The 19327-nt window shown below is 35.2% G+C and overlaps 1 protein-coding gene across 3 annotated transcripts in view; it reads left to right on the top strand.

The window, feature by feature from the left end:
• PCDH17 (protocadherin 17) overlaps positions 1-18787 on the top strand; it is a 97880-nt gene extending 79093 nt beyond the window's left edge. For all 3 annotated transcript variants that reach the window (XM_036094732.2, XM_036094733.2, XM_036094729.2), the window contains one exon: positions 14075-18787. In XM_036094732.2, the coding sequence (XP_035950625.1) occupies positions 14075-14757 (683 nt within the window). In that variant the 3' untranslated portion in view covers positions 14758-18787. The remainder of the gene's footprint in view (positions 1-14074) is intronic.
• The last annotated feature ends 540 nt before the right edge of the window (positions 18788-19327 follow it).

The raw sequence follows: 19327 nt of genomic DNA, 5'->3' as shown, positions 1-19327 counted from the left end.
TTGATAGTTATCTGACATATTATAAGTTATCTTATCATTTCAAGACTTACATTTTCTTCACTTAAAATATTAAGATAGTGAAGCTTGTGACTATTTTCCATCCACATATATACTACAATAAAACTCTTCAGTTTAAAACTCAATTACTGGAGTTCACTGAACATAATCTTCTCCTATTTTTGCACATATATATTTCTTGGAATTTTAACATACTAGAATGATTATATGTAATATAATCATTTTATGTGTGTGTTATAATTTTGTAATCATACTAACTGTATTTTTTGGTTTAAATCACTGTTATCTCTCAAATATATGGTTCACATAGATACCACCTTTATGTTTATGGATAAGTAGATCAATGAGTTATTATATTTATAAATTTTAAAATAAATGATTAATATTACAATGAATCATTTATATTTGGAATTTTATGTAAAATTATGTGCAGATATATATGTTTTTAATCATAAAAGCATCATTCCCAATAAATAAGAAGTTTTTATTTGCCGAGTACTTCTAACTTAATAATTTTTCTATTTTGCTATAATACTTATTACAATGACCTTATTTACAATAATAATTAACTAGGTAATTTTCTTTTATGGTCATGTACGTTTTTATCAATTCAGTAAATAAACACTAAAATACCTCTTTTATTAAAAATTTGCCAAATCAAATAGTTAAATTTTATTCCATTTTTTTATTGGACCTTGGGTTTTAATACTAGTTAATTTTAGATGAAGGAACATACTCATCTGAGCCAGTAAAATTAAAATAAGTCACCTAAAAATTTAAGATTAGGATGACACTCTCTCAAATTCAAGTTGTTCTCTCTTTTGGGCAGACGTTTTGTGATCCCAACCATGTGGCCACTAGCAGGTTCCACATTCTCTAATTGACTCAAGTAATTACACCATCCTAAAGGAATTTCAGGGTTCATTTAGAAGGTTGCTGCCATTTTCCTAAGGATTGCAAAGAGATTTACTGTGAAAGAAAGTGTACAAATTTGACTCGTTCAAATTTAAGTTTATTATTTTTTATATGCCAGAACTGCCTAAATAATTTAATTGGGCCACATTATGGAGGGTTTTGAACATTAAACTGAGTAGTTCTGATTATAGCAGTGTCCCTTATCCACAGTTTTATTTTCCATGGTTTCGGTTACCTGAAGTCAACTGCGCAGTCTGGAAGCAGATGATCTTTCTCTAACATATAACCAGGTGGTCAATAGTAGCCTTACTTTACATCACAGTGCCTAAGTCCCTCCCCTCACTTCATCTCATCACATAGGTATTTTATCATCTCACATTATCGCAAGAAGGATGCGTACAATATAATAAAATATTTTGAGAGAAAGACCACATTTGATATAATTTTTATTACCATATATTGTTATAATTGCATTATATTATTATCAGATATTGTTGTTAATCTCTTAGTGTACCTGATTTACAAAATAAACTTTTTTTTAAAATAAACTTTATCATAGGTATGTATGTATAGGAAAAAACACAGCGTATAGTATATAGGGTTCATTGCTATCCATGATTTCAGGCATCCACTGGGGATCTTGGAACGTATCCCTGTAGAAAAGGGAGGACCACTGTATAACATTTTTCAGTAATGACCATGGAAATTGTTAGGCAGCTACTCAAAAATATCTTCTTCTAGGATTGAGCATACATATTTTTTAGGGGGGAAAATTCAAATATAACATGCCTGAAATTAAAAACGACTGTCTCAACAAATTCTCCTTGTGATGTCAATATGAATTTCCTCTTAGATTGGATTTAGACTACAAGTCTGAAAATAAAATAAGTTTTCATATATTTATTTTCCTGTTAGTATTACTCATGGGGAATACACTTTTTTATCATCTGTTCTTCGCTCCAAGTATGGTTGATTATCAATTAAATCACAGAAAGTACTCTCCAAGATAAGAAAGTATTTAAAACATCACTGTAGACACCTTTTGATGTTTATACTGCATTATGTATGGATAAGCTTTCATATCCTTTAGAAACACATTTTTATCTTTGCTCTGATTGAAGGGTAGCATTCTCCAATAGCTTTTTGACTCTTGGTTTGATTACATAGCAAGGTGATACAGAGGGACACATCTCCTATTTTTTTTTTTTTTAAGATTTTTTTTTTTTTTTAATTTATCAGAGAGAGAGAGAGCACAAGCAGGGGGACCAGGCAGAGGGAGAAGCAGGCTCCTCGCCGAACAAGGAGCCCGATGCAGGACTCGATCCCAGGACCCTGGGATCACGACCTGAGCCAAAGGCAGACGCCCAACCAACTGAGCCACCCAGACGTCCCTCCTATCTTTCTATATATGAATTTCCTGACCTCTTTTCCCAATTTCTCCATTGCTTCAGTATGCTTTAATGATTACAAAATATTAAAGCTGTTACATAAAAAATAGCTTGTCATTGCCAGTAAAATCCATTACAAGAAACACTTTTGTGTATTTACTCTAGAACATGATATTGAGTATATTGATTTTGCTTAAATTTTCATTCTTAGGATGACCCAATCATACAGGATAAAAAACATCAGCTTCCAATAAACTTACAGCACACTAAAGGTAACAAGAACAGAATGGTTTTAGAGAAGTAATTCCAAGAACAGGCTTTATTTAAAATGTCAGTTATCTTTCCTTTCCTACTATTTATGTATTTTAAAACTATCCATAATAATGGTAGCAATAATTGTGGCAATATTAGCAGCTTGATGGTGGGAGTTGTTTTAGTAAGATCAAGGCCAAATTGTTTAGGTTCAAACTATCTCTATTTCATTCTAAAGTTACCTCTGGGACACTATCAATTTTAATAGTTCTTTCAGACAAACTTCATTTCACAGAAGCATTTTTGGTGAAAATACATATTTATTGTCATCTGTGTGTGTGCATGCATGCACATCAAGGACCTCTAGCTTTGGTTTATTTTTTAAATCGTAATATAAGTAAATTTTTGTAGGAATCACTTATGGAGAAGTATAGTTTCATATATATTTCCAACTCATATAATACATTTCCATCTGTGTATTCTGTACTGTTTCTTTCTTTAAAAACATTATGTTTTTAAAACTACTGATCTGAGCAAGGTACCCCTCTGTTCTTTCGGAACCATGTCCATCTAATTTAAGGTAACTGAACTGAAACTTTGGATCTATCTCTGAAGAGTAGAGTTCTATGAATTTAACGAAAAGCTTTTGGAGATTAGAATGTCATTGAAAACATAAAAATATAAAAATCTTTCTGAAAAATCTATCTTGTGGGACTCCCAAATCCTATTGGCAGGTATTGATTACTAAATAATAAGCAAGAGAGGATTAGTTGCATCTGAATTAACTCTATTTTCTGAGAATGCTAAAAATGACACCCGATTCTGTGTACTTGTCTCTAGCAATTGGAAACAAACAAGTGCTAGAAATAAGATGAACAATGGGATTTAAACTGGTAAGTAGATATACATCCCAATAGAAATCAGATAGCAAGCCTGAGAGAAAAACGCTAATAAGACTATCTTGCTTGCTTGTTGCAAAGAGTTCGGCTTAATAGGCATGTTTTCATTGACCTTCCTTACAGGATTACCACTTTGCTGGGAGGATGACTTGAATTTTAGATGTATTCATCCATGTCATCAAAAATGGTGTCATTATCTGAGATGGGGTTAGCTAACACAGGCAATAAAAGCATAAGAAAACATCCTCTATAAAGATGAAGAATAGCGTATTTAAATAGTCTTGGGTCTGAAATTCAGAGTATTTTTCAAGTTGCTATAATTTTAAATTTGTCCTTGTAAACCAAACAGCTTTCACTAACTATTGCATGCTTTCCCTAACTATTGCAGGCCGGAGCATAAGTTTATCGCTGCATATAAATCAGGTTCTTTGGGAAGCTGCATTAACCCTTTCAAGACTCTAAAATTACAAGGACTCATTAATTATTTCATCTGTGATGGTAGCTGTCAGATAAAGAATGAGAGACAGACACAGCTAACTTAAACTAAAAGAGAGAAACTGGCACATTTGACACAATGCAGTAGAATCAAAAAAGAACAAAAGGAGAAACGTAGGAGTGAAAAAAAACCCTATAGATGCTAAGATGTAGGTTTTTAGGACACTCACTGTTTTCTGTAATTTAAAAGTATAAAGAGGTGATTATTTAAATATAGACTTTGATTTCAATAAAGGAGTCGCTGATTTTTAAAAAGTCCCCAAGGAAAAAATATTCTGACCACTGTGCTTCAGTGGATGTATTCCAGGCAGATGTTTATCTTATTAAAAATTGTAATAAATAAATAATAAATATAGAACTTTTTAAGTTCTCAATAATAACTAGAGAACTTTGAATTTTTATGTAAATGTGGTACTGAACAGACAGATGAGATGTGACTTTATTTTTTTTAAGTAAGCTCTAGGCCCAATGTGGAACTTGAACTCATGACCCTGAGATCAAGAGTCACATGCTCTACCAACTGAGCCAGCCAGGTGCCCCAGAGCTGATGTGACTTTAAATCCTATATATCTCATAGCAAGAGAGAGCCACTATGCATAACTTTTTTTTTTTAATGTTTTATTTATTTATTCATGAGAGTCAGAGAGAGAGAGAGAGAAGCAGAGGCAGAGGGAGAAGCAGGCTCCCCACCTAGCAGGGAGCCCGATGCGGGACTCGATCCCAGGACCCCGGGATCATGACCTGAGCCGAAGGCAGACGCTTAACCATCTGAGCCACCCAGGCGCCCGTCTATGCATAACTTTGTTTAGGTCCTGGGATCATTCTGAAAGCCGACATCACAGCTTCATAAATGAGAGGGGTTTTTATTGTTTGGTTTCAAGTTTTTATTTACAATTCTAGTTTCAGTGGTTTTGAAATAAGTAATTTGTAAGGAATGGTCTTGCTTATTATAATCAATAGTATTTGAAATCTTTTTAATGTAGTCTTTCTTTACATCAATGACAGCATTCAGGTGTGACTAATGAGTGTGTTCTGTGTGCTCAAGGAATGGAGCACAAAAGAATATACCATGGTATCAGTATCTTGATCCTCAAGGGGTATAAAGATCTCATTGAGACAGATGAAAAAAGAATAAGAGTTAGGGAGCTAATGCTAGAATATATAGTTTAGTGGGAAAATGGTGGCATTATCTTCATTCAAAAATAGAAATGCTTATTTTGGACAACGTTTTCAGGAATTTCCTGCAGTAATTTATTCTTTATGATATCCAGAATCAACTTTGAACAGTTTCTGACATTCAACATCTACCTTATTTGCGGCTCTTCTCCTTGCCTTGTAGGAGTATTTATTACCTCTTTCCTAGTTACCAAAGGATCTTCTTTCTTCCAAACCTTTCCCCTTTGACCTTCTCAAAGAATCATTTTATCTTTCAGATATGTGATCATATGCAATTTTATAGTTGGTCAATAATAATAGCAAATTAGAGAAAGAGTGAAGACAGATAAATAGATGTAGGAAGAAGAAATATTATTCTAATACAGAATTATAAAATACAGGACTTATACAGTTAATATAAAATACCAGTTGAATCAACATATATTAAAACTTTCTTTAGTTTAGAAGGAGTAGGATGAGATGCGAGCAGAATGGGGTCACAGTGAGGTCAGAATGACTATGTCAGTGATTCCTGTCGTGTCCTATTGTGCTCCACTGGAGCTATCCTGGTTGGGGCCAAAACTCTAGCTATCTGTTTCCAGAAATAATGCTGATTTGAATGCTGCTTGCCATGTGGCTCATCTCAGTTTTGTGTGTTCATACATGTTGTCTAATATCTTTTCAATCAAGCACCTAAATATTTCAAGAATCTTCTGAGACATACAATACACTGCTCAAATACCTATAATAGTGCTTCATGGCCTGCTTCATTACATTTGTTTTTATTCAGAGCTTTTTCATTCTCTTGTAAATCCTAGTGAATTTTGTGTACATTATTATTTTATTTTTTGGCTTTACAGCATATGTCCTTTGACTTATAAAGCTGGTCTTTTTAAAAATATTTTATTTATTTATTCATGAGAGAGAGAGAGAGAGAGGCAGAGGGAGAAGCAGGCTTCCCGCGGAGCAGGGAGCCCGATGTGGGACTCGATTCCAGGACCCTGGGATCATGACCTGAGCCGAAGGCAGATGCTTAACCATCTGAGCCACCCAGGCGCCCTTTTTTTTTTTTTTTTTAATATTTTATTTATTAAAGCTGGTCTTTTACTACCCTGTGAAATGCACAGTCCTGTGTGGTTATTATTTCACTTTCTAATCCCTTCACCTGGATCATCCCTTTCCTGCTCTCCACTATTTATTGAAACTCTGATCATCCTTTGAATTGCAAATCAAGCACCCCTTCTTGTACAAAGCCTTTCACAATATTATAGTCTACACTTTTCTCTGTATTTCTGTTCCTTGACACTCATTTGACATAGTTCAAAATGTAACTGATCATGAATTATTTCCCCTAGATGGTTTTAATCCTACTTTCTAATTTCTAGTCAAAGTGCAAATGCCTTAGTGAAGAGATAAAATCTTACAGGCTGGAGAATTTTAGAAGTGGATAGACATAGGTTTATTTACTACAAACCTTTCCTTGACACAACCTTGCTATTCTACAACATTCTATTCAAGATGCCTTTGTTTGCCTTCCCATGCCTGAAGCACAAAGTTGGTGTTTTATTCATTCTTACCTTGTGAATGCTTGAGTATAACTTCTTTAAACTAGCTACTGAACTGTACACATCTAATATTGTCACTGAATTTGAGCTATCTTTCCTCGGGTGACGCATTTGAGCTGTATTGTTTTTCCTTGAGAGGCTCTGTCAGAGTCCTTTTCTCAAAAAAAAAAAAAAAATACAGTTTGTTTCATTAGTATAGTAAGCCCCCAGTGATGGCTGCACCTACAGTATGGGATTGGTGGGGAAGGGGCGGCTAAAAATAAAAATTGAATCTTAATTCCAGAGAAGTATACCAGGAGAAGCAATTATATTTGTGCAAAAATTCCCAATGCATGGTTTGGATTCTCATTTTTTAAATATTCTTGATGCCTGCATATAAAATCTCCTTATATCCTTTTGCTTTCATTCCTTAACATAAGTTTCCATTTAATTTAAGTTTTCTTCATCTCAGAGCATTATCTATATGTTGTTAATATATATGCCAGAAAATTCACTCTGGTAGACATGTTATTATGTCCAAAGGGTCACAAACACTTAAAACCATCCCTGAAGGCGTGCAGGTGCACTGAATAGTAAGTGCAAACGCTCCCAGTGCTCCAAATACCCAGCTGCAATTGGATGCAGTTGAATATGATATAGGCCAGTGGTTCCTGTGTCTGAATGCAGCCGTGGCAGGACATTGGGAAGCATTGTGCAATGCAAGTGCACGCTAGAGGATTGCTACTTCAAAGCTGCCACGGTTTGACTATTTGATGGTATTATAATAACTTCCTCTTCAAAATGTGCTTTCCACCTATCAAAAGCAGACAGAATGGTATTTCACAACTGAAGTAAAATCTGCAAGCCTGATTGGCAGTGGATCAACCTAAAAATATATACGTTTCTCTCAGAGTTTTTTTATTATGAGAACTATGTTTCCAAATTCTGATTCCTTATGGCCAATTATTAGGAAATAATTTTAAGTTTCTGGAGTTGTATACCTAGTGTTTACTCACTGTATCGCTGCCAACATGTAAATAGGCATCCTCATAAGATGAGCACATCAGCATATTATCACAAGATTCACGGTCCCTCTTACGTTAAAAAAATAAAGGAAGCAAAAACACATCCTACATGTGTGTATTTGTGTATCAGTTACTCGATTAGTAAAAACAATTAGGTTCCTGTGCACAAGAAGCACGGGAAATACAATGCAATAGACGAAAGATCACTTAGCTCAAGTAAAGTGGTTGGTTCTCTGATGCCACATTTTCCCTAACCCTTTCCTTTTCCTTCCCTGCACGAGGGATGCACCAAGCTTATTAAAAATTGTGCTAAAATTAAGCCTGGCAGTCATGTGAACACTAGCAGGAAAAAAAGCATGTGATAAAATTGTAATGTATTCCTTTCTTTCTTATTCTGACACAGGGGAAAAAAGTTTGAGACAACTTTCCAACACTGTATCTAGAAATAATATTGAAAGTGAAATTTTTACCCCTCTCATAGAGCGAAATCAAAAGGTTTATTTTTAACTAATGGGCTAGTAAATGGGACATAGAAATCATAAATGGAAATTATTTGAATGAATATAGATTAAGGTGTCATTTATATGGAATGATTCACTCCATCATCATAACAAGTGTAAGGAGTTTATTGGATGGTAAAGGAAAGTAAGTGAATTATAATCAACCGCCAAAAAAAGAAAGAGTTGTTTACATTAGAAAAGTGTCAGTTCACAGGATTGTGCAAATTATATCAACTCACTGCAAGGAAAATTTTACTAGAGATCTGTTGGACTGTATTCTGATGAGATTTCTATTTTAGCATCAATACTTTTTATCTGATATGTTAGAATATATTTGGATTAAATTGTAATTTGCCACAATCATAAGGGAGTATGTGTACATGTGTGAAACTGAGTGTGTGTGCTGAAGAACAGAAAAAGACAGCGAAAACAAACTGTTCTTATACCAGTGAAACCTTTCAGTAGAAAACTGGTACCCAGAAACTGCCAGTCGAAGGTCTTGGCTTGTCATTGTTTGCTGGTGGATAATCTGTGATGGGTACCTAGTTTAGATTCTGTAGAGTTAATCTCCAAAACACCAGTGCCAGCCATAAATAGAGATGGGTGCCTGCTCTTTGCTTTTCCAGACAGCTAATTAGGTGTTATGAAAGCTTACGCTGGTGAAAGAAAGTAAATTAGAAATAAAAAAGAAAAATGAGAACGAATAAAAAATGGACTTCCATTTATAGAGTTGTCTACTTGGAAACAACTCTAATTTTAAGATGCTGTTAGAAACAGTAGCAACCACCACACTAAGAGAATAAAACTATTCCTATTTAAAGCTGTTTACAAAGCAGAAATAAAACCATTTTGTTGACAGTCAAAAAGCAGAGCAAACTCTGTCTCTCAAATGCCCCTCCCTCATAACCACAGTATTTTAGAACCTCCTCATTGATGCCCTGACTTGTGGATTTTGGTTTTCGGATTTCTATGACACAGACGTTTATTTCTTCACTATAAAAAATTAAATCAGATGCATATGTGAAACTCTTATGCTAGAAACTATATGCATGTTTTTGTACAAATATGTGGGCTCCAGAGGCCGCAAGCAAGTTGAAACTAGGGGGAGGGAATCCTTTTATGTTTTCTAATATCTCCCCTAAGTAGTAACAAATTAGTTGCCAAGTATCTCTCTTTGGGTAGTGTGGCATGGGGCTTTGAAGACAGGGAAAATAAGCTTAATTTCTGATCTGTGATAAATTCCTGCCTGAGTGAGAGAGAGAATAGAATAAATAGGTAGATTTACTCTGGACTAAGAAATTTTATGGGGACTGGCTCCTTGACATGTTCCCTTTGCAGTGAACACCACTGAATCATAACGCACAAGGATTGTTTCCCCTGACTTTTCCCAAAATAATCATGTTTAGCTAAGGCTCCCTTAATCTTTATTAGTCCTTGCTGGTTTAAATAGTGCTTTGGCTTCAAATTTTAATCTTACACATAGTAATCTTTGGCACCTTTTACCCGTCGTTGAGATGGCTATGCGCCCCTAATGATACAGTGACATTACAAGGTGAAAATCACATTGTAAACATTAAGTTATGGACACCTTTGTGGAAGATTGTTAAAACCCAATAATGTAAGAGTAGGGAGTTTGATGTTTTACCTAAATATTTTCTTTCCTCACAGAGATGTACCTTCCACAATGACAGTTCCTTTGAAGGTGTATTTTGGCACCAAACGATTGCTTGCCTAATATCGCTAAGATTAAGTTATTAAACTGCTTAGTCTAGGTTAAAAAGAGAGAGCTTTCAGATATGTCAGCAAATATAAATATGCAGATTTCAGACATCTTTATGTCTAATCAATTTGAATTACATAAAATTCTAAAATCAGGGGTAGTCAAGTTGTTGATCCAGTCATGGATTTCATACCTACAGTAGGGCAAAGGGAAGGATTAAAATGTCATTGGATATTTGAAATAAAAAGACTTATACCTATATATGTACATTATATATGTAATGTTCTATATATAAAATGTGTATACATATGTGTGTTTTATATGTATTTATGTTATCTCCTAAACTATGAATATAGAACTTTCCTTTGCATTTTATTGATTCATCTGTATTTCTCTTATGACAATTACTGATAGTAAATTTTCAGGAATGCATTGGTTATACATTTGAGTTTTAAAATTTTGTTTGGACTATGTCCTGGTGAAAACTCAAAAATTTTTTTTAAGATTTTATTTATTTGACACAGAGAGAGAGAGCACAAGTAGGGGGAGTGGGAAAGGGAGAAGCAGGCTCTCTGCTGAGCAGGGAGCCAGATGTGGGGCTTCATCCTAGGACCCTGGGATCATGACCTGAACTGAAGGCAGACGCTCAACCGACTGAGCCACCCAGGTGCCTGAAAGCTCAATTTTTTACCGCCCACCCCCACACACAGGTCTGTGTGTGTGTGTGTGGTTTATTATGCAGCTGAATTGCAAGCACTATAGTCATTTGAGTGACTTTATGTCTTTTGCAAAAATATCATATAAATTAAGATTACAAATTAAAATAATTAAGATGACTGTGTTTAGATCCCTCTCTTTGAGAGCTTGTGTAATAGTCAGACATGGCAATAGGAGTATAGAAAATTCTTAATACTAACCAAGTATTTAAATTTATCAGATTGTCACATGATTCTTCAAGGAATCATACATTTTAAAAATGAGACACTGTAAACTTTCCCTATAAGCAGAACTGCCCAGAGTCCCAGCTGTTGGCCTTCAGGATAGTTTTCTCTTTGCAATGTAAGCATGCTTATCTCTCAGTTTCTCATCTGCATACCGTTTGGATTATGCCCTCTTTTTTGGCAAAGGGTGCATTCTGTGAAAGGGTAATCATGTTATAATGAGGGAAGGGTGAAAATGGGCATAAATAATTTCTTTGTAATCCCAGATTGGTCCGGAAGAAAAAAGTGAATCTCGGATCAATTATGTTTACCTTGATTTCTTCTATCCAGGGTCTCTGAATTTGTTTTCTGATACAAATATCTAATCTGTGTTAATAGTGGGTGTCTATATAATTTGCTTCATTTTCATTTCTGTGGCATATAATTCAACATATCTATTCTGAGTCCATTGTGCCTAAGGTACAGGAAGAAGTTTGATTATTTACCTTGTAGCTCTAGGTCTTGAGAAAATACTCCACACTATTATTTTTATGATACATACTTAGTTTATTGAGGGGATCTTAAACATATATAGTAGAAGGTACACACGAGAGAAACCCTCCTGCGCAGCTACCCCCCCTTCACTTAGCTTTCCGTCTTCCCTCTTATTTTTTCTTCTATGTTTCTCATTTTGTTTATTTTTATGTCTGGATGGTCATTCATTATATACTACCTAAGTCCCTTTTTCGTACCTACCTATTCATCTGTTTATTTATGTTCCTCCAGAAATAATTTCACTTTCTCATAAATTCTTATTTGACCCTTGGCAGTAATAGTTCACCTTTTGCTCATAGTTTCTGCTGCTTGTACAAAAGTATCCATTAGATTTTCTTCACTGTCTGGGAATTGCTACCATCGAAATTACAGTGTAATCAGAAGGTGAACAGCTTAAAATGTATCATAATCAATACGTAGAATTTGCTCCCTAGGTTGTGACATAAAGGAGTCAAGTAAAAAGCTGCAGATTTTCAGCTGTGAAATGCAAACAATCATTTCATATTGATGGTTTCAAATTCAGGGTCGATTTATACTTTCATACATCTGCATTATTCTATCTCTTTCACTCTCTTCTTAAATTCATATTGAATTCATGCAGTGCTAGGCTCCCCAAATTGCTGAAATTGAAGGCCAGTCAATATTGGAATATAAAACTATGTTAGCATATTTCAAAGAGAGTGTACGCGTTGTAAATAAGTTTTTTAAAACTCATGACTTTAAAAGACACAAAATTATTATCAAATGAAACAGATAGTGAAGTTTTCTACTGTATTTTTGGAGGATAAAATTGGTTGAATGAAATGATACATATTTCTTTTCTAACTCAGACTGACACAGTTGTAGAGGTTATATTTATGATTCCCATTCAGAATAGGTAGAGAAAACAAATACCTGATATTAAAATTTTCTTATATCTGTTTGTTTTTTAAATATCTGCTCGACCTTAAATCCGCACAGGAAAGCCTCTGAGAAAATTTCTATGTCTAGATTTTTCTGCCACTCTTTATGTCCATCTGCCTAACAATCTTCCAAGGCACAGATAATATTTGTGTCTCTGGGTGTGAGTATTTGAGTTCAGCTTGAGACTGCCTGTCACCATTCTTACCTGTATTACATAATAAATTTAACATATTTCATTCATTGTAAATATATTTTTTTTGAAAACATGACAAAATTAAAATAGAGGTGAGCTACCTGAATACATTTTTAACATTTCACAGATATGAATGACACATGGTGTGAAATACCACAGTATTTTTGTTCTGTCAAGACACCATTCTGATTTCTTTCTAAAAAAATTTTAATCTCATAAGAAATTCTTTTATCCTAAAACCTTTTGAGATAAATCAAGTTGTGGTTTATTTTTTTTCTTTTTTGGATAAGGAATTATTTATGTGTTTTAAATATGAACTCAGATTTTATATCTGACTTTACAAAGTAACTATATAAATTTACTATATAAATTGCTGTTAAATTCAGTTCTTTCTATTTTAAATATCTCTCATGTATTTTTTTGGGGTGGGGCTTGCACAGGACACTATGAATTTGTAGGGATCCTCTCACATCAATTAAATGGCTATCCCAAGGGTTCCTAAATGTGTAGGGAATTCTATTCCCATCACACAGAGGTAAATTGTAAATATCCTCTCCTGGAAAAAAAAAGTCCCTGATTTAAAAAGAACCATTAAACATAAAGGGAAACAATCATTTGTAGATGAAAGGGCCAAGTGGGAAGATGTAGTTAAAAGTTATAGTTTAAAATATTGGTGTGGTGGAATTATGCAGCTGTTGTCATAATGAAGGAATTTTCTTTCATATTTTCTGTTCAGCATCTTTGAAATAGGGATCATTAAAGAATGCTTTATTTAGATTCTCTGTATGCCTATTGGCAAAAGAGAGAAGCAAACATTCTCACAGAAAACATTATCATTTAAAATAGGAAATCATGAGTTGTCATTCATCTGAACTGTATCTGTTGACTAAATCCATTTTCACCTACTTACACCAAAAACAAAAAGCTGGAGTGAAGAAAACTGATTACATGATCCATACCCATACCTAATAAAATAGGAATGTGCACTTTTTGACAAGTTTATTCATAACACATTCTGATAGAAAATTCCATTTGCTCCTCTCAGTAGGAAAAGTGGGCTTTTAAAGGAAACCTTTTATTTCATGACTGTCACCAAAATAACAATTACAAGCAAAATAGGGATAAAACATAAAAAAAAAAAAAAAAAAAAGCAGCAGCTTAGGACTTGTTATGGAAGTACACGATCTAGTTTTTACCCCGTTATTTGATTTGAAAAATTAATCCTGGTAATCCTTTTTGAAGTTCACTGTTTCCAGGATGGGTTGTACAGAACAAAGACTAACTGATATCCGCAGGAGATTAGTTTACAGTGATGTTCTATTCTACTGAGAATGATTCTCCAATGGCCACTTTTTACTTCTTCCCAGGCTATGGGAATTCATTAATATCTAGAGAATAGACTTAAATAAAACCATTGTCTCAACCAGCAGGTTTATGCAACCATCCTGAAATGTTTTAATTATTGTTTTCTTTTCCTTTTTAATTAAGAGACCAGAGGTCAAACAAGCCCACTGAGAGCTGATCGCAGCCTCAGTAGAAATTTAAAAGCAACCCTAATGATTGGATTTGCTGTTTTCTTTTTTGTTTTACAGAACCAGAAGAGTGCATTAATTGCACAGATGAATGCCGAGTGCTTGGTCATTCTGACAGGTGTTGGATGCCGCAGTTCCCTGCAGCCAATCAGGCTGAAAATGCAGATTACCGCACAAATCTCTTTGTACCCACAGTTGAAGCTAATGTTGAGACTGAGACTTACGAAACTGTGAATCCCACTGGGAAAAAGACTTTTTGTACATTTGGAAAAGACAAGCGAGAGCACACTATTCTCATTGCCAATGTTAAACCTTATTTAAAAGCCAAACGTGCCCTGAGCCCTCTCCTCCAAGAGGTCCCCTCAGCATCAAGCAGCCCAACCAAGGCATGCATGGAGCCTTGCCCCTCAACAAAAGGCTCTCTGGATGGTTGCGAAGCAAAACCAGGAGCCCTGGCCGAAGCAAGCAGCCAATACTTGCCCACTGACAGTCAGTATCTGTCACCCAGTAAGCAACCGAGAGACCCTCCATTCATGGCTTCCGATCCAATGGCAAGGGTCTTTGCAGATGTGCATTCCAGAGCCAGCCGGGATTCCAGCGAGATGGGCGCTGTTCTTGAGCAGCTTGACCACCCCAACAGGGATCTGGCCAGAGAATCGGTGGATGCGGAGGAAGTCGTGAGAGAAATTGATAAGCTTTTGCAGGACTGCCGGGGAAATGACCCCGTGGCTGTGAGAAAGTGAAAAAAAAAAAAAAAAAGCATTGGCATTTTCTTGTCTCTTTTGTTGATTTAAAAATGATCCCTCCTGGTGACAACCCATTTTACAGGGATGAAGAAAGACCAATGCTGCTTTAAGGCTTTTAGTGAACATCTGAAGTGCCCACAAGTATGTTCTTTTCACTGCTGTTTCTTTTTCAGAGATAACAATGGTTTTGTTTTGACCAAACTTCTATTAGGACAGAATTAACGATGCTGAAAGAGAAAAGAAAAAGAGAAAAGAGAAAAGAAAGAAGAAAAAGGAGGATGAGGAGGCGAGTTACCTTTTGACAATCTGTTAGGAAGGTATGCAGTGTGAGAATTGAAGTATTTCTGATCACTCTAAGACTGTCCTCCGTGATTTATGCTGACTTAACTGTTTACCTATAAACCCCATACAAAGCAGGGTCATAATTTGTGATCTGTGGTGGATTTCTAGCAGTCATCACAGGCTTCTACTTAAAGTCCCGAAAAGACCTTGCAGTAGTCCAAGCTACACCAAACATTAACACATATTTGTGGTAAACATTTCTGTATAAAGTTACCTGCCACACATATAAACATAAAGAACATTCCATATCATTAGTTGAAAAAAAAAAAAAAAACTTGGTCATTTGTAAGACACTTCATGTCGTATAAAAGTTAAATGTAAAAAGATATAGTCCATTTTGTCCTGCACACACATAGACTAATTCACTTCATTAAAGGAGAAGAAATTTTAAAAAGGTTTAAAATGCCTCTTCAGCGTTTTAGTGTCCAACAAACATATAAATAACGATGGATATGTTTTAAATTTGACCTGAAAAATAGTTACCATGGAATGATAATATGCAGAGGAAATTAACATGATTAATATGTTTTATTCATTTGTGGACACTAAAATAGCTCAGGAAAGTGAAAATGTCTTAGACATACACCAATCACATGACCATTTAAATGTGCAAATGTAAGAAGATTCAATGTGTTTACATCAAATGACATATTTTTATTGATTTATTGCAGATTCAGTGCATATGAGCCAAATTGTTGAGTGTATAAGAGCTATATTGTGTATTTTATTAAATTAATATATAGTTGTGTTGCAAAAATATTTGGGCTTATATTGTAAATGGCAAGTGTTGCCTCAGTAGCTGTCGAACTCTATGAGTTTTGTTTTTTCCTGCTTCCTTTTCCCCATGGAGCGTGGGAAGCAGCGCCTCAGAGCAGAGTCTCTTGTTTAATGTATAGTCTACCAAGTACTACAGTACATAATCTGTTCAAAATGTGTTTGAGTGAGCTGATGGAGCTAACTGAAAGGTCAAAAAAGACATCCGTCAGTCATGGTTATGTGCAAGTCCTTGTAGAAGCTTTCATTAAAGTCACGCTAAATCACAAGAGTTACATTTGTACCGATACCTGAAACTTGTTCACGTTTTTTCAATAACATCCAGCTTCTGCCTATGTAGATATCATGATGTTGATTGATTTCTCAAAAGTATCTTAAGTGGTTCAAGATGTGTGCCCCCATTATATTTCAAAACCATGAGAAATGCTTTAATGCATGTGTGGTACCAGCACCGGTTCCTTGCATTGTGTAGTGTGTTTCAAGAGGTCTGGGTCTTAACAAAATGTTTTTCCTTTTTCTCAATACTCTTCTGCCTCTTTTTATTGGTGTCCTTTGAGAACAATACACCTTCTCTTCCTTCATTTGGTTACACCTTTACTTGTGACATTTAGCAAGTTTCAAACTTACTTCCGTATGAGGCTAGGAAACCTCAAATTTCAGGAATTGGGGAAAACAAAATTAGCACTTGCAGAAGTAGCAGCAGATGGGAAAATGCCTTGATTGACGTTTTCCTTCAGCGTTTAAAATTTTTGGCATTTTACAGCTTCATGACAAACAGTTTCCAGCCCATACCTTAGAAAATGTGGTGCTGAGTTAAATAAAGGCTGTTTGTGCACTGGAGCAGAAAAAATGCGTTATTTGCAAACTGGTGGAGAATTCTGTGCCTTCTTTTCTGGCCACCAAACCAGTGTAGAAACAGCGTAAATGTCATAAAATCATTATATTAAAAACAAAGGCAAAAGCAAAAACAAACACTGAACTTTTAGAATTGTTTTGTAATTCTAAACCTCAAAAAATTCAACCGAAAGTATTTCCGTCAAATGCCGTCAAGATTTTAGACTGTACCTCGTTTGCAAAACTGCTTTGAAAGGGAAGAGTGGACAACTCCCATCAGCCTTATTCTCTTGAGAACTCTATTTGGTTCCTAGTAACAGCCTTTCCAAAGCTCTACTCTTGGTTTTTATTACTCATCAATGTTTAAATTAGAAAAGAAGGGATCTTGTACACGTGAAACCTAATTGACTCTCTATATTTTGGACAATTTATGTATCTGAAATGTGTTGTCTCTGTTATATGATGTTATTTTTATTTTTATTTTTTTTTTTGCCAGGAGACTACAGGTTGATTTAGCTTGATAGCTGAAATTTGATGGAAAACTAATTTCCATTGAGTCTTACCAAGTGTTGCCTCTCTCTGACTAGACAGATACAATCTAAGGCAGTATGTAAATGAAATCAACAAAGAGAGTAGGTTTTATTTTTAAAACATTCTTAACACTGAGTAACCAGTTGTTCAATTTACTATATGTGTCTGAAGACATTAAAACACTATAAGATTTTAAGAATTGGTTGTGCCAATGTGTGAGGGATTTACCTTTAGGCTCTCTGTCGCCGGTGATTTACTAGCGTTAGCTGTTTAACACATTATCTGTATTTAGTAGTGATTATTTATTTACAAGTTGGTGGTAATTCAGCAGTCAGGACTCCGAGCTTTTATAGTTGAGTTGAGGGAATCTCGCCTTTATTCATTTGGCTGGCGACTGACTTTATCACAGACCTCTGGTGCTTGGCTTCCGAGGAAGTCTATGAGATGCCAAAATCACCCCTCTAAGGAGCAACTTGCTCTGAGGGGTGATGCATGATCAAACAGTGATATTTCAGGGGGTTTCAGCATAATTCAGAATGTGGAAAAATTGTCTTAATTCACATCCTCCAAATACTAACCACTCAGAAAACCCCACACATTCAAAAAAGAATAATTTGATAATACTTTGTCTTTTAGGTCCTTCAATAACTGAAGTCAAGCACAGAATAAGAATTTATAGACATTTTTGTAAGAAAATCAAAAAGTTCTAAAAATCATTTACTGGTGAATTAAAAATAATCAGTTACACAACAATCTTTTCATTAAATGTTAATGAAAGATCTTTTCATCGAAGTTAAAAGTAGTGAGAATCAGTGTTAGTTATACCTATACCAAAGTAAACATTAAAGAGACATATCATGCAATTTTAAGGAATGCTTTCATATTATTTCTTAACCTTACATACTTATCTTTATTGCAGGCAATATACAAGGATTGGCTCACTACTCCATGAATTAATTGAATTCCTGGTTGGGAAATTGACTTTGTTTCATTTTCCCAAGATCTTGTAAAACATGACTTCCCTTTAAAGGATCTAGGCAGTGCTCAATTTAAAAAATAACACCATAAAAAATAAAGTCATGTAGTAATAGAGCAGTATGCTTTATTAGAACTAGGTTAAAAGCTGTTTGTTTCCTAATGGAGTAGAAGTTGTTGAGGTCAACAAGTAGACTGAGGTCTGGCATATATATGCCCACTCATTATTGTCTAATTATATTCTTTTGACAACAGACAGCATTTATCACAGCATTAATTCAAATGAGAGTTTTGGCTATCAAGATGTGTTCATTTGAAACATAATTGAATGAGACCTGATTAAAGTCTGACTTTCCTGGCCCCAGTGTTTTGCAGGTTGGCTATTCCCATGTATCAGCCCCATCATTCTATAAGGTTCTTAGCTGCTGCACCAAGCAATTGGTGAACAAGGACAACAACAACAAAAGCAGCATACATTGTATGGATTTATCTCAACGCTATTGTTTAATGGCTGTGTTTAATGTGACCTATCTGGAAAATGAGGACTCCGAATAAAAAGCTATTACTAATAGTGGTGTTGCCTTCCCTTGAATTCATTAACACAGACGTGGTGTGTTACGCACTGTGTACCACAGGGACCCTCGTCATAATTATTTTGGAAAGCAACTGTGGCATCACGACAGTTCTGCTAGTTATTTGTTTACCGGTAAAATAAGATTTCTTAAAAATTTGTTTAACAGTAATGTCACTAGATTCTCAACAAGAATGGGTTAACAGTCTTTCAGATAGCTTCGATAAGTTGGCTAGTCAAATAATTACCATGGAGTCATGACCTAGACACTTGTGACTTCTTTTTTTTTTTTTTTTTTAAAGATTTTATTTATTTATTTGACAGAGAGAGACACAGCGAGAGAGGGAATACAAGCAGGGGGAATGGGAGAGGGAGAAGCAGGCTTCCCGCAGAGCAGGGAGCCCGATGCGGGGCTCGATCCCAGGACCCTGGGATCATGACCTGAGCCGAAGGCAGACGCTTAACGACTGAGCCACCCAGGCGCCCCGACACTTGTGACTTCTAATAGCTACAGTTGGTTTGAAAATAATTTGGTATAAG

Source organism: Halichoerus grypus, chromosome 4 (assembly GCF_964656455.1).
Source record: "Halichoerus grypus chromosome 4, mHalGry1.hap1.1, whole genome shotgun sequence".
NCBI lineage: Eukaryota > Metazoa > Chordata > Mammalia > Carnivora > Phocidae > Halichoerus > Halichoerus grypus.
Note: the sequence above shows the minus strand (reverse complement) of the source record. Positions and strands in the feature narration are given on the sequence as shown.